Source organism: Daphnia pulicaria, chromosome 8 (genome assembly GCF_021234035.1).
Source record: "Daphnia pulicaria isolate SC F1-1A chromosome 8, SC_F0-13Bv2, whole genome shotgun sequence".
In the NCBI taxonomy this organism is placed as follows: Eukaryota; Metazoa; Arthropoda; class Branchiopoda; order Diplostraca; family Daphniidae; genus Daphnia; species Daphnia pulicaria.
The window spans coordinates 15,712,245-15,739,668 of record NC_060920.1 but is presented as its reverse complement, the minus strand read 5'-3'; the positions used below and the strand labels follow the sequence as shown (position 1 = coordinate 15,739,668).

General features: G+C 44.7%; 2 protein-coding genes across 4 annotated transcripts in view; one reads left to right on the top strand and one right to left on the bottom strand.

Moving 5' to 3' along the window:
* Window positions 1–27,424, bottom strand: part of LOC124311813 (calbindin-32-like) — a 40,890-nt gene that overhangs the window by 9,320 nt on the left and 4,146 nt on the right. The window contains exons 1-2 of one of the 3 annotated variants that reach the window (XM_046776171.1): window positions 7,248–7,516; window positions 927–1,119 (exon numbers count right to left, since the gene is read on the bottom strand). In XM_046776171.1, the coding sequence (XP_046632127.1) occupies window positions 927–1,104 (178 nt within the window). In that variant the 5' untranslated portion in view covers window positions 1,105–1,119; window positions 7,248–7,516. Of the gene's footprint in view, window positions 1–926; window positions 1,120–7,247; window positions 7,517–27,424 lie in introns of those variants that run through there. The other 2 variants (XM_046776169.1, XM_046776170.1) reach the window with 2 other exon arrangements.
* On the top strand, window positions 15,021–24,138 carry LOC124311812. Its single transcript, XM_046776168.1, has 7 exons — window positions 15,021–15,284; window positions 18,111–18,555; window positions 18,738–18,961; window positions 21,956–22,052; window positions 22,917–23,034; window positions 23,160–23,316; window positions 23,400–24,138. The coding sequence occupies exons 2-7, from the start codon at window positions 18,315–18,317 to the stop codon at window positions 23,772–23,774; spliced, it is 1,212 nt and encodes a 403-aa protein (XP_046632124.1). The 5' UTR covers window positions 15,021–15,284; window positions 18,111–18,314; the 3' UTR covers window positions 23,775–24,138.

Below are 27,424 nucleotides of genomic sequence, written 5' to 3'. Positions count from 1 at the left end.
AGCTTAGATTGGAGTTGGAGGGGGGGGGGACCTGTAATGCAATTGGGAAAATCCTGTCGGGAGGAGTCACGCATTCGGAAGTGCAGAGCAAAGTCAACTGATAATCAAAAGCCCGGCCCCAAGTCGAAATCCCCTCTATGCCAGTCGAGCATTGATAGAGCAATCCCCGGAATGGCCATCGAGTGCGGCAGCGTTGGCGGATGTTAAACAAGAGAGTAAGACGTAGGAGGCGGGGGAGGGGAGGTCAAAGGGAGGTCAAAGGGAGGAACAACAGGATCGCAATCAGGATCTCAAAGAGGAAAGTTTACAGAACTAAATGGACTGTGTGTCTCTCTTTAGTAATTGAAGGGGGGTAACTTGCTGATCCATGCCTAATCCAAGAGCTGTCTGACTGTGAAATAGTCGAGGTTACGGGTTCATTACTGGCCCGATGTGATGTCGTCCCTTGCTCTCCTGCAGCCTATAGCTATTCGTTTCGAGTTGTTGTCGTTGTTGTTGTAGATGATAATGGTTTCTGGGTGGGGTGCTACCCGGTACCGCGTCCGCCGTCTGCGATTCCTATCAGAAATCGATCGGTTGGCTGGCCCTATTTCCCCCCCGTCCCGCAAGTTTTTATCGCAATGATGAAGCACAACAGTGAGCACAACATCACGTGAGCGCCGGTTGAGTTGTTGAAACCGTGACTGCCCGTCGTATAAACCGCCGTTAGGTAAAGTCAATATATATAGTACACCCCCTTCTTCTTCAAAATCCCTCCACACATGCACACAAGTACATATAGAGACGTCCAACTAGCGATGAGGAAATAAAAGAGGGGGGGAACCAAAAATAAAAATAAACCCCCCATCAACATACATACATCCATTGTTGAATGGTAGTATTAGTCTATTATAGTCAAATATCGTGGGTTATTCTTGGTGTATTACCGTCCTTGTCGTAGTGGCTCCAGACGTCCATGAACTGGTTGGCCGATAATTTGGTCAACTCGCGGCTCTCCGGATCGCGGAACTGTCGCATGAAATTGCTGCAGCGATCCAAGTTGATTCGGATGTTATTCTTGAGCTGCTGCTGGGCGGCAGTGTTATTCTGGGCGCTGGAACTCATCTTCGTTATTTTTCACTGTTGGGAATCAATCGAAAGAGAAAAGAAAATGATCAAGAGTCAGCAAGACACGATATTCACAGTTCAATGAGATCAATTCGACGAGAACAATTTCATTCTTGACTCGAATGAAGTTGGAAAGAGAGATAAAGTATCAGTTTAGGCCTACGTGTCGCTTTAAATCATTCAAAGATAATCTGTCGCTTGTGTTGGACCACCCCATCACCAAGGGATACGCTTAAAGAAAAATTTCAGCTTCGTTCCCTAGGAAACTTCAAAACTAACTGGGCGGAAAAAGGGGGAACAAAATCCTGTAAAGAGTAACGACGTCGTTGGACGGAGTGCCAAAAAGTGACAAACTCTGCTGGAAATTTTAGATCGAAATAGCGAATCGACAGTCAATCCTTGGAAGAAAATGCGAAAAAAAAAACTGGCGCTCGTTTAAAGCTCAAAGATCAAGTCAAAATCCGCGCATCGTCAATCAATAAAGAGCTTCCAACCGTTATGTATGGTAACGATCTTCAACGGGAGGGACCCGTCTCTCGAAAGTCATTAATGCAAATCAGAAATGACGACAGGAAAAAAAAGTGCGGGGAGCGTTATAGCCAAAATGATGAACAATATAAACAGTTAATTCCATGTCAATAATCGCACTTCAACGTCTAAGGCAATTCAAATTTCTATTCCGAAAACTTGACTTGGACTGGATGATGCACATCAGTGCATGTCTGGCAACTTGGAATGATTACACGTGGCGGAAAAGAATATTGATTTTGGATTATTCTTAGAGCCTTATTATATTGTGGTTTACCGATTGTCCAGCAGCTATTATTGTTTGTGTTATTGCTCTTGTGTGATGAGTTGGAATATAAAAGGGGGGGGGGGGAGTTGAAATCTACATTGTTCTCTGCACGCACTGCTTCGTGTTCCGATTCCCTTGACAACCTGCCGTGTTGTTTTGCTAAAAAAATATATCAAATAATCCTTCGGCTCATCTCGTTTTTACCTTCCCCGAGTCCTTATGTTTTGTTACGGTGGCCGAGAACTGCGTAGTTGCTGTACACAGTGGCAATGTCTATACTTTCCATTTTCAAATCTTGGCGCTCTGCGAGAGAGCAGATACGTCGCGTACACGTCGCATTTTGAGTTGAGCTTCGGAGCGATTCTAGCGTGCTGCCAGCCTGTTAAAATGGGCGTGTTCTTTGTTCAGTCGATCGTCCGAACGACAGGCCCTATATAAATTGTTGTATTTATTTGTTCCGTGCTTTGGCATTGCACAGGACCGAGCCTTATATACTTGCAGCAATCTCGCCGCCCCGATCCGAAAAAGGGCTCAACTCACAACCGTCAGTCCGTCACCCGAAAAAAAGCAACTCTCTCTCGGCTTGTAATCCACGACGGAGAGGAGCTATAGAGCAGTGCAAGTATTTACATTGGATCTTTATTTTCGTAAACGGGCTGGAGAGCGCTGTCGGGGCTGCTGGACAGTGACGGCCGATAGAAAAGAAAAGAAACGAAAAAAGGATTCCCTTTTCGAGAAGAACTGGGGCAATATATTACAGATCAACATGTTATGTTAGTAGGGCCTCAACCAAACGCCAAAGAGCCTTTTTTTCAATGTAGGCCTTTATGGGCTGTGGCTCAGACATTGTCAGTAGATGGAAACCGTCTGGAACACGCAAGCGTTTCTCTATATTATAGGAGGATAGACTCTACTACAACATGTCGCTCGTGCTGCTACATTCAAACGGCTCACGATGCGCGAGCTCGTGGAACATGCAACACACGCTGTTGGCTTGGCTCAGCCGCCGCACACTTTATTTCTGATATTTCTCCAACGCAATCAAATGGCCCTCAGTCGCAGAGAGGGGGGGAAATAATAGAAATCAACTGATTAGATAAATAAATTTATAGGACGCAGAGTTGTTCTCTCTCCGCGGGAAGAAGAAGAAAAGAAATTAAAAGCGAATCGAAATTAACTGGCGACAGTAAAAATGAAACAAAAAAAACACACAAAAGAGCCTTTATTCAAGGGAGGTCTGTTCTGCGATCGAGCAGTTTCCCCCGGCTATCAAATAAAAGAAAAAGCCTATACTATATTCTGATATCCTCCAGAGATTCGAATCCAAAAAAAGATACTACTCCCAATTCATTCGGGTATCTTTATATTCCTATGAAGCAGATAAAGATAAGGCATGTATACGTATATTGTCCTAGAACGAACGATCCGGTGTGGTTGGCAGGCCAAATCTACCACGACCATCCAAGTGATCAAATATTGAAACGACGAATTGATAGTGAGCCGGCGGTCGTCGATGTTTCTGTTTTCTATTTTTATTTAACTGCCTAGGCAATATCACGGATCGTTTCATCAAATCAACATATTAAAGTGGATGTATAGGCATTCCTTATACACATCGGGAAGAAAAAGAGCGATGCCAAAAAAGAAAAAAGCTTGAGAAAACAAGACTGTGACTGTGTGGAGGGTGTTGTTATCCAGCAGAGGACTACTATGATAGCTCGGGAAAACTAGGGGGGGACGATGATGAATGGGAAACCCGTCGGCTGCTGTGACTGTGTTGTACCAGGAGGGTTTTATGTATGCAGGAGCAGCAGGCGGACGACGGTTGGTGGAGAAAGCAAGGGGATAGATGATATAAGAGCTATATACAGTCAGCAAGGAATACAAGCCGGGGCTGTATAGAGTCGGATCTTCTCCCCGTAGTGGCGTGATTCCATCTACCACACAGCACGAGATGCAGCCCAGCCAGTTGATGCTCTGTGTGGCGGGATAGGAGGAAGATGATTCACGTCACTGCTGCTCGGCCTCGCCCATTTTCCCGCACACACTTGGCAGCAGCAGCAGCCCCTCTGCATCAATAAATTCATCTGCCAGAGGACACAGAGTGTACATAGAGGCAAAGAGAGAAGTTTGTGTGGCACCATCTTTCTTTTTTTTCTCTCGCCTCTCGTGTTCATTCGACCGCTCATCTTCATCTTCCGTTTCGTCGTTATAATCTCCAGCACGCTCGTCGCCCGCACAGTTTGACGGGCTTGACCATTCGATTTGAATATAGTACGTAACCGCACTGACAGGTTTCTTTAGCCTGTACATTATGAGAGTGAAAAGAGCCAAAGCAAAAGACGGGGCTGCGATGAACAAATAAATAAATAAATAAATAAAGATTCACGCCCCATCACTCCGGCTCTAAATAGCCATAACAGACGAGAAAGATGTGGGAGTGAGCAGCAGCACTGTATAGGCTATAACTTTTAACCTCGGGTCGTTTCGGGCCTGATGCGTTACATTGGATCCATTACGAGTAGATGTACACTTTTAGAAATATATAAGTCTTCATTCTGTATGCACAAGTCTGACTTGTCCCGGTGGCCGGTGAACTTTGCGCCGTGTCGTAAATCCCGCATTTAAAGTTAGAGTCTACGCGATGAAAAAACGAAACTCAACGAAACGAAACTAGAAAAAAACGAAAAAGAATTCACGAGCAAGGCCACCACCTGCTGGGCGCCTGGCCTGGCCGAGGCTGATGGCGTGCTGAATGCCTTATAGAGACCTTGCGCGAGGAAATCGAGGTCCCAGCGACAACGTCCAGCTCACAGTTGCTCGTGACATGCGAATGCGATTCAATTGTATTCGGTTGCCTTGGTGCATTACTCGGCGGTCGCCATCGCTGTGGCGATGGCCCATTGTACACCACTCACGACCGTCGAGACACCACCACCAGCGCAGCCCCAGCCATAGGCCTATAGGCCTCCACCCGAGGCGTCTGAATCCCTATCAGATTTTCACGTGCCGGGAACTCGTCAAAAAATAGAAAAACCTTCTGCCCGGCTTGTTTTTTCTCCGTAAAATGTCGACTCGAGCGATCGAGCAGGTGAGGAAACCACTTGTGTACACAAGACAGCCTTTTCCAACGCTACTGCAATAATAAGCAAATTATCTCGTACGTACATACGAAAGCAATTTCACTCCGATGACAAGAGCTCCGTTAATGAGTCACCCACGCATGACTCTGTATACACAAACACAAGGAGAGAGCTAGAGAGAGAGAGAGAGAGAGAAAAGCATGAGCGATAGATGATTAGTCGTCGGGATCAATTATGACAAGCAAGTAATGGGGTTCAGCAGAGTGAGAGAGAGATTGTCATAATTGATCAAGAAGTCCCGCCCGGGAACGAAGTGCAGATGGGAGCCGACTGGACCCCCTGGCCATAAGGTACGGTAGTACGTAGCAGCAGTAGTAGTAGTGGGAGCTATCAGGATAATAAGGTTTGACTGTCACATCACTGTGACAGACTGTTTATTTGAATAATACGGCTCCTAAAGTCTCGTGGAGACACATGTCACGCTGCAGCTTTCTGCCGGGCTCAATAGCAACGCACTGTGGGCCTCTCTCTGTGTGTGTGTGTGTGTGTGTGCGGAAGTGATGCATTATTCCCGCGGGACCAGAAAAGGGTATACAGAGCCATTTTCATGTGGAGAGAGCGCGCCACTCCCGCTAGACTCACGTAACAACCGGCCTCCTCCCAGCTCCCGTTCTCAGTATGGTGTGTGTATAGAATAATACTCTCTCTATACACAGCCCTGCTGCTGATACAATCGCGACTGTCTTCGTTTTCTTACTGCCGCCACCTTGACGCACTCGTGCAGAATTGTTGTTGCCACCTCTCCGGCGCGCACCGACACATTCAAAAAGTTACGACACACGGGCCCAGAGTTTTATCAGGTTGGAGTTGGGGGGTGAAAAAGTTTCAGCTATATAGCGAGTCATGTTATATATGTAATAATACGTACACCGCTGGAATGATAGTAGTCGTAGTACAAGAGGTGCAGCACTCGAGATAAAGAACTAGAAAAGGGAAATGTACACTAACTTGGTTTTCTTCCTCTCTCTCTTCTACCTTTTCTTTTCAAAACAAAATTCTAAATAATTGGCCACTTTGGGAGACTAAAGTTGGGACCAAGTCAAAATTGGATGGCCACTTTTGGGAAATTAAAAAATAAATAAAAAAATAAAAAAAAAATAAAAAAAGAAGAAAGGAGCGCCGCTCCAGACGTTTCTTCAATCGCCTTCAATTCTTGATTCGATCAAATTGTCTTTTATCTTTTTCGCTCACGGCGCTCAATCTTTGGTGTGTGTGATCGAATCAACGACACAGGCTTATACATCGTCTCTGCCGACACATGTCTCATCTTTTCCTTCTTCTTCTTCTTCTTCTTTAGCTGCTGCCGTGACTGTGCTTTGTCGGATCGTTCCGGTAGCGAAACACGGCCGCTGCCTCTACTAATGGAACTAGCGATGATGGAGAAAAGAAAGGCCGCAGCAGCAGCACGTCCTTTCAGAGCCACCAAAGCCTAGCTGGAACATTGTGTCAATAGTGTAAGGAGACAGGAGACGACGTTGAAAGACTGTTGGAAACACAATCGCCTTCCGGGTCGTGATCTGACTTCAATTAACTTTTAATTCAACGTCAATCAGGGCTGATGAGGCTCACGGCGTCAACAAGAGTTAGCGCCACCTCTATTTTTTTTTTCTTTTTTAGATGTAACAGCAAAAAGGGTAATCGTAATTGCCGTCACTATGACGTGCCCGGATTTTCAAATGATACGACACACTTTTTTCCCATTTCTCTTCACCAGTTTTTTTCATCATAGCGCGAAAATTGAAAGTGAAAATTGAAATTTAAGAAAAAATAGGCTCACAACGGTAAACAGGGCGCAAAGTGAAATGGGGTCGCATCGACTTCGATCGAGATATGTAGGTGTGCTAATCGATCTCCAAAAACATGAAAGAAGAGAACGTGAATTTTATATATAGTACTGCCTAGGTTGAAAACAGTAGGGAAAGTAGACAGGCAAATGCACCATATAGTACCGAGCCCAATCGGTTTTCTATGCCAACATATAGACCAAAACAATTTCCCTTCAAACTTTCAAAACAAACCGCGTTCGCCTGTCTGAGAAACCCCAAAAAATTGCCTATGGAAAATACGATGCCACGAATTCAACAAAATGATTCCATCTCGAAAAAATCCAACTCTTATTTATGAATGGCTGTTACAGAATTTGACTTGAAACTCAAGGAGCCGACAGTTTTATTTTCGGGTTGCCCGCATTAATGACCTACGTTGTGTGTACACCTACGTTAATTGTCGTGGGGGGTTGTGACGGCGGCAGTTGTTGACGACGTGAAGGAGAGACAGGAGACAGGCGGCGTTTGAATTGAAGAAAGGGCGGCAAACGACGACGACGACGACAAGCGAACTGGCAGCGTTAAAGCGAGAGATCAATGACAAGAGCGGCGGCGATGTGGCTGTGGCTGTCTGGTCGGTGGCGAGAGAACGTCAACTGAGCTCCTTCTATCGGACGTCCCACACCTTTACAGTTCTCCAGCCGCTGATGTACGTTTGGCATTGTGTCTGCGTGCGCGTTCAAGCTCTTCCGCTCGTGTCGTCGTACATCCACTAGGGTTCAGGTCATGCGCAATGCAGTGCGGACGGACAGTGGTGCCACCAAAGTTGCAAGTAAAGGCTCCAACACAATACAATATAAGGGAGAGCGGCCAGCGCTATCAAAGCTCCCGGCGATAGACTCCCACGTCGACACTCACTCCATCATAAAGTTGTATGACTAAGACTCATTTTCTCGTCTGTCACAGTAACGTGCGCGCCCGGTATAGCGAACGTGTCATTTCATTATTTTATTTTTTTCTCAATCGGGACAGCCTGGGGTGACTCCCCTTCACGAAGGTGGGCTGTCATTATTAAATAGGGCGGCGACAATTGAGCAGAGGCGGAGGGAATAATAATAATAAAAAAAGAAAGTTGTGTGATACAATTAACTGAACTGTCTGCGATCGTCGCAAATGTTGATGCTCTCTATACGTGTCTGCCTGAATATCATGTAGCCTAACCCCAAGAAAAAGGGGACAACGGATCGTGAGAGATAAATGAAGTATCGATCACGGTGGTCCTCCTGTTTGTGGTACACTATAAGAGGGGCTTCAAAGACCAGAGTGATACATTTTCGAGAGCAAATAAGACACCACCCACCCGACCGCTATTGTGGCGAGAAAGAAAAAAAAAAGGTCGGCGATCTATTTCTATGGCTTGCAAACAGACACTAAGACCATTTGACGGTATTTGCGGTCGGGAGTGTGTATCTAACAAATGCCGGGCCGGTAAAAAAAAGGTCGTCGTGTGTTTCTCAGTTGAACACAACAGCCTCGGCCGGCTGTTGTTTTGAACTGCCGAGTTGCGCGAGAATTTGATTCCAATGAAAAGCTCCAAATAATAAGAACGTTCACTTTGAAAACCGACAAAAAGGGCATTCACGCTCCTCTTGGCCCCGTGCAGCATAACCAAGTCGTTACGATCTGTGTGTGTGTGTGTGTGTGTGTCACAGCTGTTGTCGAAAGGGACACCCATTTACACGCGGCAATGGTATCAGAACTATTGCAGCAGCCGCCCACCATCTGTGCGGGCGGTGTATGTCGGCCGCTGTGTTGTTGAGCGTCCGCTGTTTGTCTCTTCTCTTCTGGCCGGCTGCACGGGACCCGCGGACGACTGTCGACTCGCAAAAACAAAAGGATAACAGGCGAGCACCTGATAAGAGCAGCAGCAGGGCGGACTTATTATTGGTGCACATGCCGCACTTTCCTCCGCCCGTCTTTTCTTCCAAGAGTATTTGGCCATTCCACCGCCTTCCGGCCTGGGCTGGCGAATGAAAAAAGAAAGAAAAAGAAAAACGAGCAAATAACACTTTCGCATAGACTATAGGCCACGTTTTGCGCGTTGCCATGGACTCGGGTAACACACGATGGCGACATTTCTTTGGCGTAACAGTGGGCGCTACAGTCTATTTATCTTCGATTAAATCGACAAACGGGAGCTCTGAAAACGACAAAATAAACGAAACGACGGAAGCTTTCTCCCTCCAGTTATTCCTATTGTTTTTCTTTTCTTTCCATCGGGAAGGGGGAAAAGAAAAGTAAACTAAACCCGCCCGACATGCAGGTAAAAAGTATACTTTTGCCACCCTGTTTTCTAGTACAGTTGACGAGGTCGTGGGCGGGCGGGAGAAAGTACCGAGAGCTCTAACTCCCGACACACGAACTTGATCTTGGTCCGCGGGCGGCGGCTGCTGCTGCTGCTGTTGTGCTGTGCTAATAATCTAAATGTCGGTTTAGTAGACTCATAAATGTCGTCCCACTCGTCAAATCGAACGTTCGAATCGAGTTATACGTCACGCCCACTCATACGCTAGTGCGTCTACGATCATGTTAAAAGGCAAGACTAAAGGAAATAGTCACGCCATTGGCGAGATTGCCACTTTTTTTTTGTTTAGTTTGGGTTCGATCGATAGCAGTTGGGGAGGAGAAGAAGGAACCAGCTGGACCGGCAATTCTTTTCCGCTCGCCTTTCAAAGTTGTGTACAGTCAAACTGCTGTTCAAAAGAGGGCCAAAGCGGAAGCGTGAATATAAGAAAAAATAAATAAGAAAAAAATAAAAGAAAAAGACGAAGAAGAATTTCACGACACGCCGCCCAAATATATCCGTCATCAAACAACTGTGTCTGTCCCGCTATTGGCGCAGTGGTACAGCAGGGCATGTGTACACACACATTGGGGCGTTGGCCCGTTTCCGTACAACGGAAGAAGATGGAAATCCGTCGAATTTTCCTTAGGCCGTTCCTGAAAGATGTGCTTGGCATCTATTCGGACCGAAAATATAAATATGAAAAATGCATTTCAACCAACAATAGTGGACGCGGGAGCGGCCGGGATCTTTTTGGTATGCCACGTCTCGACTTAATCCGACGGGGAAATGACAAAAAAAGAAGAAGAAAAGAAAAAGACGGGTAATCCCCTGCAGATCTCTAAACTCTAAATCGCTTGGCGAGCGAATCAATCCCCTCAATGGCGAAACTCAAGTTTAAAAAAAAAAAAGTTTGGATAATGTAATCATTGGCACAGTTCGTCGCTGATTCCATTTCGTTCTAATCCCATCATGCCGGCCATAGTCGTTGCTCAGATTTTTGCATCCGCACCGATACCCCCCTTTACTTTTGATTTTCCTATTCGATTCCTCTCCTTTTTTTTTGGGTGGGTGGGCCAACGTGACTTCTTCTTCCAAACGAAAAATAAAATAAGAAAATGCAACTTCCGATCCGTCGTGAAGCTCAGTGAGCTGCAAGTCGAGTGTCGAGCAAACGAATGTCTGAAAGAAGAAGAAGAAAAAGAAGAAGAACAGAAAAGCAAATGCACGTCACAGACTCACAGGGAGAGGAGGGGTTTGCCCAGCACAGGAAAAGTTGGAGCGGAAATTTCAAGTCTGTGTGCGTATTGCGCGTCTAGAACTGTTATCATTCTCTAGATCAACACGAAGCTATTTACTTTGAAGATGGCAGCAGAGGAAAGTCTGAGCAATATATCGTGACGTCGGCGACCTGATTTCCATTTGGCAAAAATCCGGCAACACATACACCAAGATAATATATCCCGCGCTATTACGTATACAGTAGGTGTGGGTCTGGTGCGCCAAATAGGCCCATTAAATTTCTTCCAGACACGCACGGAGCAGACGCGCGTGCGATGTGCGTGCGTTAAAAAGATGGACAAGGTTTCAAAAACTAGAAAAAAGAAAAAAGAAGATTTTTTTTTTCCTTTTTGAATTTAGCGCCATCGGGCTACCTCAGTAGACTGTCAGAGACCATCCCACCTCTTCATCTAGTCACTCGATTGAGCGTTTCTTTTTTTCTTTTTCAAAAGAAGAAAAAGATGAAAAAAAGAAAATAATGAAATCAGATATAGGAGCACTGCGCAAGTACACAGGTAGAAAAAAAGAGCGATTTCGTATTCAACGACCGACAATCTGTTGAGATGATTGAAGAGGTTGGCCTCGTCAATGCTCCAATCCGCTCATACATCATCTTTTTCTTTCTTTGAACCGTGTCCAACAAGCTTTACAGTTACACACACACACACACACAGTGTGCAGCACCGAGACGACGACGGACTTTCATAGAAGAGGGCCACCACATGAAGGGATTCTTCCGTTAGATAGTTGTGAAAAAACCAAAGAAAAAAGAGATTTCGGCAATGGGAAAACAAAACAACAATCGATGGACATGTATAGATAGTCATAATGATCAAGAATCGCTGTCAGTCCCCCTTCACCTTTATTGTCGATTGCCAAGTTATATGTTTTCCCTTCAAGAGCCCCACCGTCATAACGGTCTGTGACGACATATCGACGCCAGCGTGTATGCCTTTCCCTATACAGCGATTGCTTCGCATTAAACATGGGCGAGAAATAATAATAATAATAAAAAAGGGAGAAATTCTGTCATCGCGACCCGTTGGAAAATGCCGTGGCCGAAAGGATCTCCCGGTCGTTCCAGCTCACGCCAACTTTATTGGAAAGCTTTAGACTGATGTGAACACATGGCTAAATATACACGATCGTTATTGACACCGAAAATGAATCCTTAAAAAAAAAAGAAAAAAGAAAAATCCGGGATAATCATTCGACACGTCTATCGACCACCTCCATCCCATTTTTCTTTCCCCCAAACGATTTCCAATGCTGCGTGTTGATTTAGAAAGGATGTCAATAACTGTTAATAACTCCCCAGAGTCAAAACAAAACCAAATAAACACAAACTCACTCGTGAGCTAATCCCAAACACTCGCTCTTAACACGTTCCAACATTCCAGTCTCCCCACAGCACTGAAACTATTACATCTTTTTAAGGATATTATACAAGGCAACATTTTTCTTTTTCCTTTTTGGAAAATGGACTCCTCTTTTCCTTTTTTTAAAGGTGGGGTGGAGGAGCGAGCGGCCCTATCTGAGTTCACCGATCGACAACGAAATGTCTTGTGACCGCGTGCACAAACAAATAGGCCAGAAGAGCCAAAGCAGCTAGGGGATTCATCCACTTATGGTGGAAGGCGCATATCATTTTAACAACCGGCTCTCCGTCTTATGTAGAGCCCAGCAGACCTGCGGTGAGGCACACAGACACAGACTCAAGCTCGCCCGGCAGTATGTAGTACCGTGAATAGTGTAGTATAGACCAAGTCCGACTGACAAGAACGGTCCAGCCGACAACAAACGATTTCGAGGTGGGTCTTATTGCTCCCTCGTCGCGGCTCCTGCTATTACCGTTTGATTGATATTCAAAGAAAAACCCCCGAACGGACCGCACAGAGTCTATGAGGGTGAAAGAGAGGTCATAAAAGAAAATGGAAAAAAAAAAAAAAAAAGAAAAAGGGAAAAATGCGTATAGAAGCAACACATACCACGAGTGACACTAGTGACGAATGTCACTAGTCCCTCGCAGCTGGACAGAGTATCGGCTCTCTCTAGTCTCTACTTGCCCACCAACAGGTTACACAAATCTGACGGGGAAAAGTGCATCCGAGTTGACAAAAGAATACGATTGGTGGTGATCAACCAACCAGCGCAGAGAGAGAACATCTTATTGCCCCGCGCTTCCAATGAAATAAACCTTAATTGCCACGGCCGTGGGGACTACAAATGGACAGCGATTTCTCATGGTATTTCTGTACGTGTCACTTAAATTTAAATGAAAACGTCAGATGAAAAATCGTTGCCTTTTCGTTATTACTTTTCTTTTTTCTTTTTTTCGTTCTTCTTATATGTATATATGCAGGCTAGACAACTTGTATACACAAGAGAAGTTAGGAAGGTAAAAAAATCAAAAGATAATTCCTTTTTCGGGGGAGAACTTGTAGGACGGGTAGCCGCCGCCCGCATGGAACCAGCTGGCCGAGTCTTATAACAGTGAAAAGAAACCTGATTCATTCAGGTGATTCATAATTCAGAGTTGAGTAAACATGAGCTCGATCAGATGCGGCTGAATGAAAAACTCCACAATCCTGAATCAATTTGAATTGAAACGCTTTAAGCCAATAAATCGCTCAAATCAAAAAAGAAAAGGGGCAAAAGAAAAAATCAAGGCAACAAAATATCGACTTAAGATCTTGTCTGAAAAAGCTGGGCTGCACGGTCTAACTCTCAAATCAGTTTCAGCTGTCACATCAGTTCATAACGTAACAAACGACAAGGTAAATTTAAAGTTAAGAAAAAAACAAGAAATATGCGACTTTAGAATGAAAAAAAAAAGAAGCTCTCAATGGGGGAAAAGAAAAAAGAAACGTTCGGTGCATACCGTAAGCTAACCTTTACCTGGTCCTTTAATAGACAAGCGGGGAGGTTATTTTATTTTTCACTTTATCAGAAAGAGAGGGGACTTACTGGGCTTGGGCATAGTGGCAACTGTCATCGTAAATTGGCATGGGCTTCGCTTTGTACCTCTACACTATCAGCCGAAGGCTCGTAAAATCGCATTAGGAAGGAAAATGGAGAACGACTTAAGAGGAATAACGAACGAACGAACGAACGAACGAACGAAAGGGAGAAGACCAAAAGCCAAAAGCATAAATAAAAATGAAAACAAAAAATGTTCTCCCTCTTCCAAAAGAAAATTGGGTGGGACCGAAAAGTTTACCTCCCCATCCCGGGGGCTAGAAAATACACTCTCGTGTCCCAGGCCCATATAGACTACGACGTTCGCGAGTCAAAATCATCGGCTGTCACGATCAATATCGGCCAGCAGAAGTAGAGAGGCTCGGCGAAGCGAACACGGCTAAAACAAATATGATGAGAAAAGCCGAAAAAACATCATCGAGACATGTCATCTTGTCATCGGGACCAATGCAAAAAAAATAGAAAATAAAGAATTCGGGAGTGGGCTTTCAATCTAGTCCAAAAATTGATGGCAAATCATAAGAAAGAGAGAGAGAGAGAGAGGCTGCAGCTGGTAATGGCGTTTCCTTGTTCTCGTCAGGATGTCGCATATGCTGTCGGATCAAAAAAAGGATCCAATCGCAATCAACTGACGGGCGACGTTTTTATCGTAGACGCTGCTGTTTGCCATGAGAAATATATAGAGTGATCATTCAGCTACGAAATTTAATCGGATTTCCGGTTTCCCCTTTCCGGACATCAGCAAATTAATTTTTTTATTTTTTTCAACTGGAAGGACACAGGAACCGAGTCAGGAAATGAACGTCATCGTTGTCAGTCTCGGCCTGGTTGCATGTTTGATATCGGGTCGGCATGGCGGGGACGGCCGGCAGTCAGTCAGCGCGCCGGCCACCCTTTTGCGATAACGACAAAAACAGGGCGAGAGAAATGATACAATATGCAACAGTAAATACGGCCAAATTTCTCACTTGTCTGCGGGTTTCGTGTCGTGTCTGCTGGCCTTCCGATATGGATAGGCCTATATATACCACACATATCCGCGGTATGGTTTCAAGTTTGTTTGTTTGTCTTCCTCCACGCTTTACGCCTTTTGCCGCCCAGCAGCACAGGGGAAAATGATTCATTCGTGTGTATCTTGGCCGGTTGTTGCGAGAGTTCGAGCTGGAAAAACAAGACGGGTAAAACTAACGATCGATTATACGGAACGGAAAACAGAGTCGCTTTGATATGGGTTCAAGAGATGGAGGGTGGCAGCTGAGCTGCCTCTCATCGACCCCATCATTCAAAAAACAAAACACAAAAAAGTATTGGCGAGCCACATCGGAGAGAGCTCAATGTCGGCCAAACCAATCCGGATGAGCCTGAAGAAACTTTTTACGGTACTAGACAACATTTCGTCCTCTATCCATCCCACCCTACAAGACGTTTGTTCACCGCATCGAGATATGGCAAGAGGAGGAGGGTTAGTCACACTGAAGACACAACCTCCTACCTCCCGCGGAACCATCGGGACTGGTCCCTGTCGTGTTTGCTAGTCTTTCTTTCTCTCACCTTTCAAGTTTTTCTTTTTTTTTTCGTTTTGGTTATTCTCTCCTTATTTTTTCTCTTTTCCCCCCTTGGTTTGGCTTCGGCGGCAAAGTCTACCAGTGGTATTACAGCCTCCAGCAGCTTCTTCTTCTTCTTCTTCTTCTTCTGCGTTCTTGTTTCTTGATTTTCTTTCAGTCTTTGCTTCATCTCTCCTGGTCTGCGGTCGCAGAGAACTTATTCGGCTCAGTTAGTCAACGACTGCCGTTCAAAGTGCACAGGGGATTTGCTTCCATCCGACACGACACGGGCCACAACACCGGTCAACATTTCAACTAATTCAGGTAAGGGGCTTCCCTTCTTTTTCTTCTTGAAACGTTGTGCAAATCTAGTACGGGATGAGACCCAGGTATTATTATTACGACCCCATGTGCGTTTTTTCTTCTGTTTAATTTTAAATACCCGTGTGTTTGAGTTAGCTTCATTACACAACAGGGCGGAGAGATAAAATTCTACAAAATAGGCTAACCAAAAAATAAATAAATAAATTTTGGAGTATAAGGAGATTATCGTTCATCCTATTTGCATCGGTAATTGGAAAACCGCCTCCGGTCAACGTCCTAAAGAGTAGAGACCTTTAAAAAAACGTTGGCGGTCATTTCAAAATCGGGAAATGAGTCAAAGAACAGGAGGGAGAAAAAAAAATAAAGGGAAAAAATAAAAGAAAAAGAAGAAAAAAGGCAAACAACCGGATTCCTCTCAGTAGCACTATACTGGACTCGCAAGAGTCCGAACGTTATTAACTGCTGAGTGTAGACTGCTGTCGATCAGACAGCGGGAGGATACGCCCTCTTCTTTTTCCGCCCTTTCCTCTCTCTCTCTCTAGAAAATAGAGTAGTAATATCCTTCTTTCTCTAACTGTATGTTTTTTTCTCTCTCTCTCTCTCTCTATCTTCGCTATTTACATCTCTCACGTTCTCTCAGAACGGTTCACCGAAAATAAAAAGAAAAGCTGTCAGCGTTCTAGCTCCTTTTTTCCCTCCTTTTTCGTCCGCACGAAAGAACAACAACATCAGCCAAATCCCTCGACTTCATCATTCATAGAGTCGATGGGGTGAATAGAAACAAAAAAAAAGGAAATCCCGCTGGTGAAAGGATGCCAATTCACTTCCAAGAAATCTGCAGCGGCGATGGGATGGTTGCGCCAGCATCAAAGAATTTTTTGGCGAATCCATCGCCCATTCGGTCGACCCTACAGTCGGCCGAAGAAAAGACTTTTCGGGGGGCTCCTTTTCTTCCCTTTTGGCTCGCTCCTGATGAATACGGATATGGTCGCACTCATCGATCCGGGGCTCAACCATCCATCCTCGGTAGCCCAGCTGAGCTCGTTCAAGCCTTAACTAGAAACCCAAATACTATTTCTCCTAGGTCTTCTTATTCGGTTAAGGCCAGAAGCAGCGGCTCGGCATTGTTGTGACTTTTGTGTGTGCACAGCGAAGGCTGTTTGGGTTAACAAAAGAAGAGACTGTCAGATGGCATCGATTGATACAAACGGACGCATCATAGGGTTTGCGCGATAGTTTTCTCCGGGGCCGATTCACGATAACGAGGAGGAAAGAAGAAGAAGAAGAAGAAAAAACGAACGAAGCGAGGGACAGAGAACGAACAAACGACAGGGAGATCGCGCGAAGACGGGCGTGACCATCCATCCATCAATCTATCATGGGCTGATGGACCTTGTCTGACGTTTGGGGTCTCTCATCTCCGGGTGCTGGTTAAATCAAAAAAAGGGGGACGGTCGACAACAGCGCCACCAGAGTCCCACGTCCGACGGAAACCAAACAGGAAATTTCTTAATTCGACAACTGCGTCGGTCGAAATCGATTCAAGATGGAGAGGGAAAAAGAAAAAGAGAAACAGGAATTACTAGTAGTGGCCTACTACATTTGCTCGGGTGTTTGGCGTGTAGTCGTGCAGTCCATCATTTTGTCAAATCTCCACCGAGATGACGAAAAATCCCGACGTTGACGTCATTAACGGCGCCGCTTCGTTATCTTACTCGAATCGTACCTGAGGGGGGGGGGAGGGGTAGTCTGATTCGATGCCTCGTTATAATTTACTCCTCTTTATCCTATCATATTTTTCTCTCTTAACTAGTTTTTTTTTATTGATTTACTTTGACTCCCTCGACTATTTATCCAAGCCAGATCTCTCGAGAGACGACAAGTCAGAGAAAAGAGAAAAGAAATGATGCAAGAACCACTCAAAAGCCTCTCATCCGATTGTTCCACGTGACTGAGTAGAGCAAACGATCCGCGCAAATAAAAAACGCGTGTGCCAGTAATTCATTCACGAAATTCAAGGGCGTTGGCGGACCATGTACATGTATTATCACTACGCACATCAAAATATGATTTTTGTTGTGTTTGTTTGTTTTTCCCGTTCGTTTGTTTTATACTTCCACGGCTAACAATTAAAGCGGAACAAAAGTTCCCTGTCATCTTCAAACGCCGGCAGCTATTTAAGCCAAACAGGAGAAACGGGGAGCAGCGCGCAATTCAAAAAGCTTAGCACGGAGAACGCATTCAATCTTTCATGTCAAGTTGTTGATTGCATCAAAGGATATAATAATATAAAGAGGTATATCATCTCCTTTGTGCGTACGTGTTTGCCTCCCCCCCCCCCTTCAATTCACATTTGAAAGGGCCATTACGTAGAAATAAATAAAAAATCAAGAAAAAACAAAACAAAATTAAGCAAAACACGCAGGGCCTCACTACTATCATTCGTCATCATCTCTTCGTTATGTGGAACAGACGGAACGTGGACTGGGGGTGTTGGTTTCGATGGGTGAGAAGGTGGCGTGATGAACGAGTGTTACACCAAGAAAGAAACAGCCGGATCCTATGAAAAGTATCGTCGGCATTTCCAGCTGCCCGTCATAATAATAATAATAATAATTCTAGGCTAGTTGGAATATGTCGCATTATAAGCCATTCGCCATCCATCACGGTGGCACCGTATTTTCAACGTGTTCCATATCGATTCCTTCTGTGCTCTGCAAATCCGCATTTTCTTGGTCGTGGTTGGCAAAAATAAAAATAAATTTCATACCGATTTAGATTTAATAGGGTTGACGCCCGTTTCATTTGTTTTTCCTGTGTCAACAGCTCGGGAAAACGGAAAGGTTTTCATCGATCGACTCCGGGCGGAACCGACCGACCGACCGACCGACCGCCTTGAAGCAAACGCCAACCAACAACCAGAAGGCAGGACATTAGCGAGCGAAAAGCGAGTCAACTGTTATAGACTTTTTATACTCCATCGATAAGGGCATTAAATCAAAGAAGAAAGGAAACGACGACGACGTGGCCATGGAGGCGGAAGCGGGACAAGTGGGCAGGATCGGTTGCCTGCTGGTGATGATCCTTGTGCTGTGCGCTGCCGGAATCGAAACAGCGTCCGGGCACCGTCACCACGTCAGTAATAGCAACCACAGCCATCATCAGCAAGGAGGCACCGCCAGCAAATCTCGGCCGTTGACCAAAACCGATTCGTCGATCAATCAACAAGATCAAGGCCCCATGATGACAATCAAGAGTCTGGCCAGTTCTGGTGAGTATCCCCCACCACCACACATAGACCACCACACAAAAAAAAAAAAAACTTATAAAAAAAAAAAATATCCAATCAGCGCCAAGCGCAAAAGCAACTCCGTATAATTCCGATGTTATTACGTCACGTACTAAATTATTGAAGTCAAAATCCAATTAATAATTTTTGTTTGGGGTTTTCAGGGACGGGCGAGAGAAGAGTCCGAAAGAGGAGCAAATGGTTACAGTCGACGACGTCGTCGGCGCCATCATCTTCGTCATCGTCGATGAGTCATCACTTTAACAAGGATAGCACGTTTCTCAAGCGTATCGTGACCGAAGTGATAGCCGAGCGAGACGCCCAGATAGCCGCCGCCCTCTTTGAGGTGGCCAAAAACCAACCTCACCTCCAAATGATGGTCCAAACGGTAAGAATCGTCTCCCGCTGATTATCCCGCTGGGTATTTTTCTTCTTTCTTTCTTTCTTTCTTGTTTCCCCCCACCATCCATTTTTCCCAACCATCGTCGGCACGCAAGTCGACACGATGGCCAATCAAAGGCACTTTGTCGTGGGACTCTGCAGTGTCCCAAGTAACTTGACGAAAAAAGGAGATATGTGCTGTTGTTGTTGTTGTACTATAACACGGCGAAAAGGAGCGTCCGGCCAAATAGTTCTGGTTCGTGCTAACGTCTTATTTATGTCGACACGACGCCAGCGACTACATTTGTGTACAAGGACGCCAATGAGCCGACGAATTGTCTCGTCAATTCTTCAATAAAGACAAGCCTACACGCGATTGGATTATTCCAGCGTGAACGTGAGCTCGGACACAAAAAGGGCTTTTGACAAAAGAGTCGACTTTGTAATAAGTATAGCCTATCCAAAATAAGAGCCTCGAGTGAGACTTGAAGAAGAAAACAAATCAATAACGAACCCAAAATCGAATTATTCCAAAAAAACAAACTGAATAATAACACGACGCCCAGTTTTTTTAACGGTCAACTTGACCCGCCAAGTTGACTCGATTCGAATCAAACAACACCTCGATAACAACAATTCAACAGCAGGAAAAAATATTAACGGGTCTTTAGCATTTCGCCTCACGTTCGCCATTGCATCTCGTTAAGTCGTCTTCATTTCGGAGGTGGGAGGGACCCCCGTGACTACATCTGGTCTTATTAATGTATAGATGCTTCCGTGTTCGCTCGACCGATTTATTCTCCTTGCACACATACACATAAAACACGCAGGCTCTTGATGCGGCGCACCCCCCACCCCCCTCTCCTCTCCTCCTCCTCCGAGTCGATTCCCGTCACTGCAGATAATATATTCATATGTTTCTTTCTACTCACGAACGTCCGTGTAGACTGTGTATGAGCAGCATTAGCGGCAAACTATATGAGGGGGAAACTTGGTCCTAGCTGCGGATGTGTGAGCTCACCAGCCAAAAAGGACGTCGGGACTAAAAAGGAACGCGGGAGAGAGAGAGAAGGAGAGACTTAAGCTGGAAGTCACGCTCATTCTCCGTCATGAATAATCCAGCGGGGCAGCTCATCCCGAGACGACACAACATGCCTATATACTTCCCCGGGACCGTGTTCTCGCGTATTGTGTGCCGGGGCCCCAAACTTCTTCCACTCTATGGCCCAACTAAAAGCGTCATTTCAAGTCTCGCTGCTGCTACCACCACCGCCGGCCCTGATAATACGATCGTCGTTAATCCACATGGCGTACTCTTCATTGGATGTGTGTGTTTTAAAAATCCCGCCCCGCTCTTACCATTAAAAGTGACGCAGGTCCTGCCCGTCCATGCAGAATGTTGCACAGTCTCTATTCAGGCCTGTGTTTACCAAATGAATGAAACTACAACAGACATTGCTATGGCGCTCACGTCCAGGCCGTCGCCGCCGGCCTTCACTCCTCGTCTTTTGCTCTTCGATTCGTGATGAGATGGAAAATCACGTTCACGAGTACCGACACTCATCGACACGGGAAAAAAAGGGGCGGAAGGAAGAGGAAGAAGAAAAAAAAAAGAGTGCAAGTCGATGGAGCGGTGATTGCACAATTCACGACGACCAGCCGCCGCGATCGGCGTCGTGAATGACCAATTGCTTATCGATCTTTTCGGCTTACTGGACTGGTATATAAGAGAGCGGAAAGAAATAGAAAGGCGGAATCGAGAGAGAGTGAACAAGAAAAAACCAAGAGAAAATTCCCTCTTCTATTTTATGTATCGGGCAGAGTTGCCATGAGTGTTGTATGAAGTCCGTTGGCGTAATCCAAGAGTCAGCAATAATAATATCTCGTCTATAATCCGTTTATCTCCTTCAAGTCAGACCGGTAATAAACTTTGATGGATGTCTTTCGAAGAATGGGAGAGACTTAGACTTTTTGTGGACTTGCACTATTCTGCGTGCTGTTTTTACAATCGGACATTTTTATTGGACAGTCGCATTGGCGTTCGCTTGAGGGGCAGAGCGCAAGATAAGAGGGAAATGCGACAGGGAAGACCACTCAATCTATCTTCTTTTTAAAAATAAATATGGGAAAAACCAACCGTCGATTCTTGTTTGAGCGTATACCAAAGAGAATGGAAAACTTGTTCGACCGGTGAAAAGAGTAGATTGTAAAATGCGTCAACATCACGACAAACATGGAAGAGTCTCTCTTGCCAAAAAAAGTTGGAATCGAGAGACGAAAAAAAGGAATCCACACACGAACATGTGTGTAGATTGTTGCGCTTCAATTTCGTTTCATCGATTCGTTTTCCTCGGAAAAACAAACGCGATTCGTGAAGCGTGAACATCCGAGACAGTACATTTTCAGAAAAACCCCCAAGCAACGAATGCGTCCGGCTGTATCTTGCCTGCCTCAACAAGACCAAAAACAGAAAAGAAAGAAAAGAATCGAATGACTATAATTCCGCAAATATGGGTGTAGTACTAGATGTTATCCGCCGTGGAAGCCATCCAATCATACCCATATTATCTTTCTGGGACCTAGTTTTTCGACCTTCACCGAAAGTCTGCACGGATAATATAACTGTGCCCGTTGATTCATGGATGGAGCATCGCTAATCGAATATTCCTTGTACACACACACACACACACACAAAACCATCGCCGTATATATATATACCTAGTGTGTATCTGTGACCTAATGGGATTACGAATATAAGGCCTTGTTGTTGTTCACCCCTCGCCACTGATGACGGATGATCATGTTGGTTAGTTCTGGTATATCTTGATATCCAGAACTGACAGTCTGACAAATTGATGACCATGTTTTTATGTGGCCTACAATTTGTATATATGTTTAGTTACTCATTCCGACTTGTTTTGGGCGCAGCACTAACGTCTTACTGGTTTCACGTTTCCATGATTATTTTTTTGTCTTTCTCTTTCTCGCTGGCCATTTACAGTTAGGTGAACTGAGCCAGAGCAATCAACGGCTGGAATTATCATCCACTAGACTTGATGAAACCCAAAGAAGACTCGACAGCCGCCTCGGTGTCATCAGTAAGTTTCGTGATTTTCCTTGTTCTTTAGTTATTATTCGCATAAATGCGAAAATAACGAACAAAAGATGGAAGACAGTCGAATGTTTCTTCTCTATACATCTGCACGATGCTTTCATTTTCAGACGAGAAGCAAAATAGCAATTTGTTTAAAAGTTTCGCAGCGAATGGAGACCATTCAAATCGTAAAGTTTTCCAAGCGCGAAATTTTCTCCTGGCACATGAAGTAAAACTCGAGACGATATCCTACGAGGTTCGCACCTCGCCATCTCCGTCAGTGACAACAAATGAAAGTTCTGGCATTGTGCACATAAAGACACGAAAGAACAAGCTAGGAAAGAAAGAGCAAAGTAGTCCTGTGCAATCCAATCCTTTGCCATCCAACTCTACCGCCCTTTTGTTTTTTCCCAATACTTTTTTCTTTTTTTTTGGCTTCCAACCCCCGTGTTATGCGTACTTTCACATAACAAGGATCGAATTGGCAGAGATCACTACTTGTTAGTCTACGTCGAGGTTCTACTTTGATAACCTCAAAGTTGGTCGACGGAAAGAGGTTGCAGATCTTGGCAGGAAGAGAAGCATTTCGGGGAGATTGAATGAGTTGTTGTTCCAACATGAACAGTCCGCCCTCCAGAGTCAATGTGTAAATCATCGACCCGATTCGGCCGAGATATGATAGCAACGGATAGAAACTAGACACACAAAATGAGTTGAAAGTTTCCAACTGTAAATGATTCGACTTTGACAGCAATTCAATTCCATCGAGAACCGAGTGGGGGGGGGGGGATCTCTCGAGTTTCTTACTTTTACAACATTGATGTCCTCATGACTCAAACATCACATCACCATCTGTGTTAAATAACAGGCGAAAAGATGACGCTGCTCGAGACGCGACTCGGCCAGACGGAGCGACGAATCGAGCGTGAAATGACCCAAATCCACAGCAAAATGGACGACGTGTTTCGCAGCATCCCGGATAAGTCGTACGTATTTAGTTTTATATTTCTTTATCGCCTCGTTCAATCGACCATCTCCGTTCAATCGGTCGATATCCTTTCCCATTTAATAACGAAAAAAAAAACTACCATTCGCTCGTAATGGGTTCCAGCCCTGAAGCATTGATGAGAGGAATGAAACAGATCCAGGATCAGCTCAACGTGATCGAAGAGATCCTTCTGGAAAGGAGTCCGGCATCCAATCAGATCCGCGGTAAAAATCGACACCAACATAACGGCAAAGCAAACCAAGGACCCTCTTCGGTGGAGGTAAACACACCCCGAAATTGTGCCAAGTCAAGAAAATCAATAAAATTGAAATCCTTTTCCTTTTAAATTTCACTACCCTGCAGTTACAAAAAGTTGGAAATAGCCTGTCGCAAGCTATCGCTGCAGCACACCTCGATCTCGGCCGAGCGATCCGTGAAGCCGAGAGTAACTTGGATCACCAGCTCTCCATGCTGGCCAGCGACAATGGCGTGTTTTCGTGTGCCATCTCCAAACTCTTGGACCGTGACGCGATTCTCTTCCATCAACGGGCCAGTCAAGTTGGATCGGCCGCCGAGGAACTGCTTTTGGCGCCACTCCAGTCTGTTGACATCGATCCGGCTGGCAACCTGACTCTAGGACGTCAACTCTTGGAGGGCAACAGCATCCAAACGGCCGATCTTCTGACTTTTGACCAGCTGGCCAACAATTCCACCAAGTGCCTTCTCAAGTGCCCTTGAGAGAAATCTATCCACCATGTTTCAACTTAGATATCTCTCCCCGACCCCACCCCACCCCACCCTCACATCCTTCCGCCTTTTCATATAGGCAAGAATCTACCAACTTGTTCATCATTAGAAACTCACGTAACTACTCACACAAAAATGTCATTTCGCCCTCTCTTCCCACCGTGCAAACGATAATGTAACAAACATATTTTATAATGGAGAATTCATGTGCACTGAAATCTCAGTTCATCGACTGTATCAGCAATTCCTTTACTCTCTCTCTCTTCCTTCTTCCTTCTTCCTCTTTCTTTTGTCATCTCTCTCTCAAGTTGCCTACAGAGAGTTCAAAAATAAACCGAATTGATTTCGTGCCTTATCACGTGGACTAGCAGACTTTCCAATAAGGCTTACATGTCTTTTCATTCGGTGTTTCTGTTATGTCGAAAAAAAGGAAAGAAAAGAAAAGTCGTGAGACGAACGAGACATTTATAAAATATCCCGTCTTTCAACTTCCTCGTCGTCGATGACGGGAAATTCAAATGTGATCAATCACAAACTCCCGTTTCTCCAAAGTATTTACCTTTTCTTTGGGGGAAAAAAGCTCCTTCTTAAACACTGAGTCCCATTTATCTCTTGCGTCTTGAGTTTGACTCAGTCAACCATCTTCAATGTCATTTACTCGTGTGACGACGAAAAAGCTTTGATACCCAAAAACTTTGAACCGTGAAAGAGGAGGGAATAAAAACAGGCAAAACAACCAGGAGATCAAAACAAATAGCAAAGAAAAATAAAATATAGTATACAATAGTTGCTTGTTTTTTTAAAAAGCGGTAGTGCTGGTGTGGTTCGTAGTAGTCACACCCATTCCATACTAGTTGGGTGAAAAAGCTCTCCGCCCAAACGAGTTCATTGATTGTTTTATCCCTTCGTTAGCATTTAGCCTTCCTTTAATTTCTTTTTCTGGTATATACGGGAGAATCCACCCATAGTATTCAAAACGCTTTTGTCTGTGCATAGTCTATCTCTGACGACAGGCAATTAAAAACATTTCTTCCTTGATTTAAATTTTCAAAATGACAGGAAGAACCAAACGAATGCCTTCCCCCCCAACCCAAGAAACCCAGAATCGAAATGGAATGAAAGTTACATGGCTCACGTAAAAGATACTACACAAATCATCGGATTCATTATCTCCATGCCAACTGAGAAGAGAAACACAATGATGAGTATCAAAAGGGACCAATTAAGAGAATAATATCGCTTTCTTTTCTTTTTGACTCGAAGCTTTCAGCAAAGACTTGGCGCCCGGATCTATCCGGTACTATCTACATGCGGATGTGTTTGTGCCAAGCCAACAGAAAAAAACAAAAACAAAAAAGAGCTCACACTCGCATTAATCACACGACGCGTTAGTATATATACGATCCCTTCACTCTCTTTTTTGGTCTATTAGTTTTTTTTTTTTCTTTTCTCGCTTTCTCTGCTGTGTGTTTGTATACTTCTCGATATAGAGGAAAAAGCCAACAGACGATCAATAACTGTGGAGCCAAATAAAAAGACATAACAAGTACTGCACGCAGCGAATGCGACGCGAGCTTTTGAGAAGAGAGAGAGAGAACAACGACGTCTAAAAATTTTCGAGCTCGTAACTTTGGACAGCCAGTCATGATGGAGCACGATCGAACTAGATGGTCGCCAACTGTAAATAGAGTCGACAGTCTTTTCCTTTTTGTGTCTCTTTCGGGCTCGTTCGTGCTCAACAGATTTTATTACACAATCTTTGAAAAAAAAAGAACTTTGTACAGCGACATTGCCTAAGTTTCCACTTTCGTATGTACACATGAAACATGCGTACACGACGTATAATAACCATTTAAACTTGCAACGGCCAACAAACTTGAGCAGCATCATAGTGCATTTTTTCCGGCCGTCACGAATCATGTACACCTTCGTAAAAAGAGATTTCCATCACCACAAAGAAACGAAGAAGAAAGGGAAATAAAGAATGGCCGACACCTCGGAGGATAAGTGAGGATCGTGTCCGTCCCTTTACAGGCCTACCCCCAACGATTTAATGACTTATGGCTTGTTATGCTTCTCTGTGTGTGAGCGAGACGGTCCACCAGCCTTCGTTTGGATGATTTACGATTACTGACTGACACCTACAACTTGTATATATGGTCCCTATTACTCGTTTTTCCCCTCATTCCATTGCTACGTTAACACTGCTGCTGCAAAAAAGGTAAACATGGAAACGTGTCTCGCAGCACACGCTCCATTATATTTCCGCCCTGGGTTAAGGTGACTCGACACGAATCCTTTTCTTTTTACATTTCATTTTTTCACGGTGTATATTTCGGGGTTGGCGAATCGTTGCGATAACAATAACGTGCTATTCATACGTCAAAGTATGGGTGAAAATTTCGACAACAAAAAAATAAGAGAGAGCCGACAGACCGACAAAACGAGCCTTTAAAGGCCCGATCCATTATTCATGGCAAATATTCCGACATTGTGAAAAGAAAAATGCTGTTGGTTAAAAAAAAAACATAATAATAATGGTTTGATGGGATACTTTAGGGACGTATGAATAATAGTAAAACGTTTCCGCAAAACACACCCGAAAAGAGGATGAAGTGACGAGAAGATCACTCGAACTCAAAACTTTCTGGCCGCTTTGGCTCGAAGATCAAGACATATCCATGTTCACGGTCCGTTAACAAACGAATTCCGGCTTGCAATCCGCTGTAAAAGCTGACATGTGAAAGCCTTAAAAACGCGTTAAAAACAAAAAGCCTGACGTGCAAAAAAAAGGGCAATCACTGGTAGCCTATAGAACTTTATCCAACAATTAAGGCGGTTCATCCGTTTCTCGTTTATTAAGCCGACGTCCCCCGCATCGCGCACATCCATCGATCTTTCCGAGTGGGAACAGCTCGGAGCTCAAACTTGGTACCGCACAACTCTCTCCATTCCGGATGGATGCCAGCAGAACCAGGCGTCCCGTGCGCGGAGCAAAAGTGAAGGCGAGTGTGAAATATTGGCATTCCGTCCCCCTTTTGTGCTGCTGCTGCTGTGTATATACGTTGGACGGGAGACACGCAAGGCACGCCGAAACAGACTGCAAACACAAACGATCATCAAGGCGATCATCGATTTATTAGAACTGCGTTACGCTGCGTTGAGTGTCTTTTATTCTATAAAAGTACATACACATGATCCAAAATGGCTTGTGGGGATTTCCGAACGGATTGCGCAGAAGACAGTGTCCGCCCAATCAAGCTATTTCTTTCGAGACATGGACATATTAGACGAAAGTAGAAAATCCTATCTTCTCTCAAAGATCGTGATCCTCGCGGCCAGAGGGACCAGCAAAATGAAACCAAAGCGAGAAGTGACCCATTGATCGCCTTAGACGCTGCAGCCTATTACAACAGTCTGAAATCCATTCGTCATATCACATTAAACGAGAAGGATCTCCTTCTTAAAGACTTGAAAATGAAAATGAAAAACGAAAGAAAATGATAATCACGACTTCTTCGAAATCATCCTCCATATAAGGATGTCAGGAAAATGGAAAAGAAAGAACGAAACCACTCAGTCACGTTCCGCAATGCGATATGTAAACAGCGCGCTGGAATTGTTAGTGGACCACAACCATC

Excerpts from the sequence above, each read along its gene's own strand:
- LOC124311812 (XM_046776168.1), top strand. The coding sequence starts at position 18,315 with ATGGAGGCGGAAGCGGGACAAGTGGGCAGGATCGGTTGCCTGCTGGTG. Across the intron at positions 22,053-22,916 it reads CAGCCGCCTCGGTGTCATCA|GCGAAAAGATGACGCTGCTC; the intron begins GTAAGTTTCGTG and ends GTTAAATAACAG. Across the intron at positions 23,317-23,399 it reads AAGGACCCTCTTCGGTGGAG|TTACAAAAAGTTGGAAATAG; the intron begins GTAAACACACCC and ends ACTACCCTGCAG.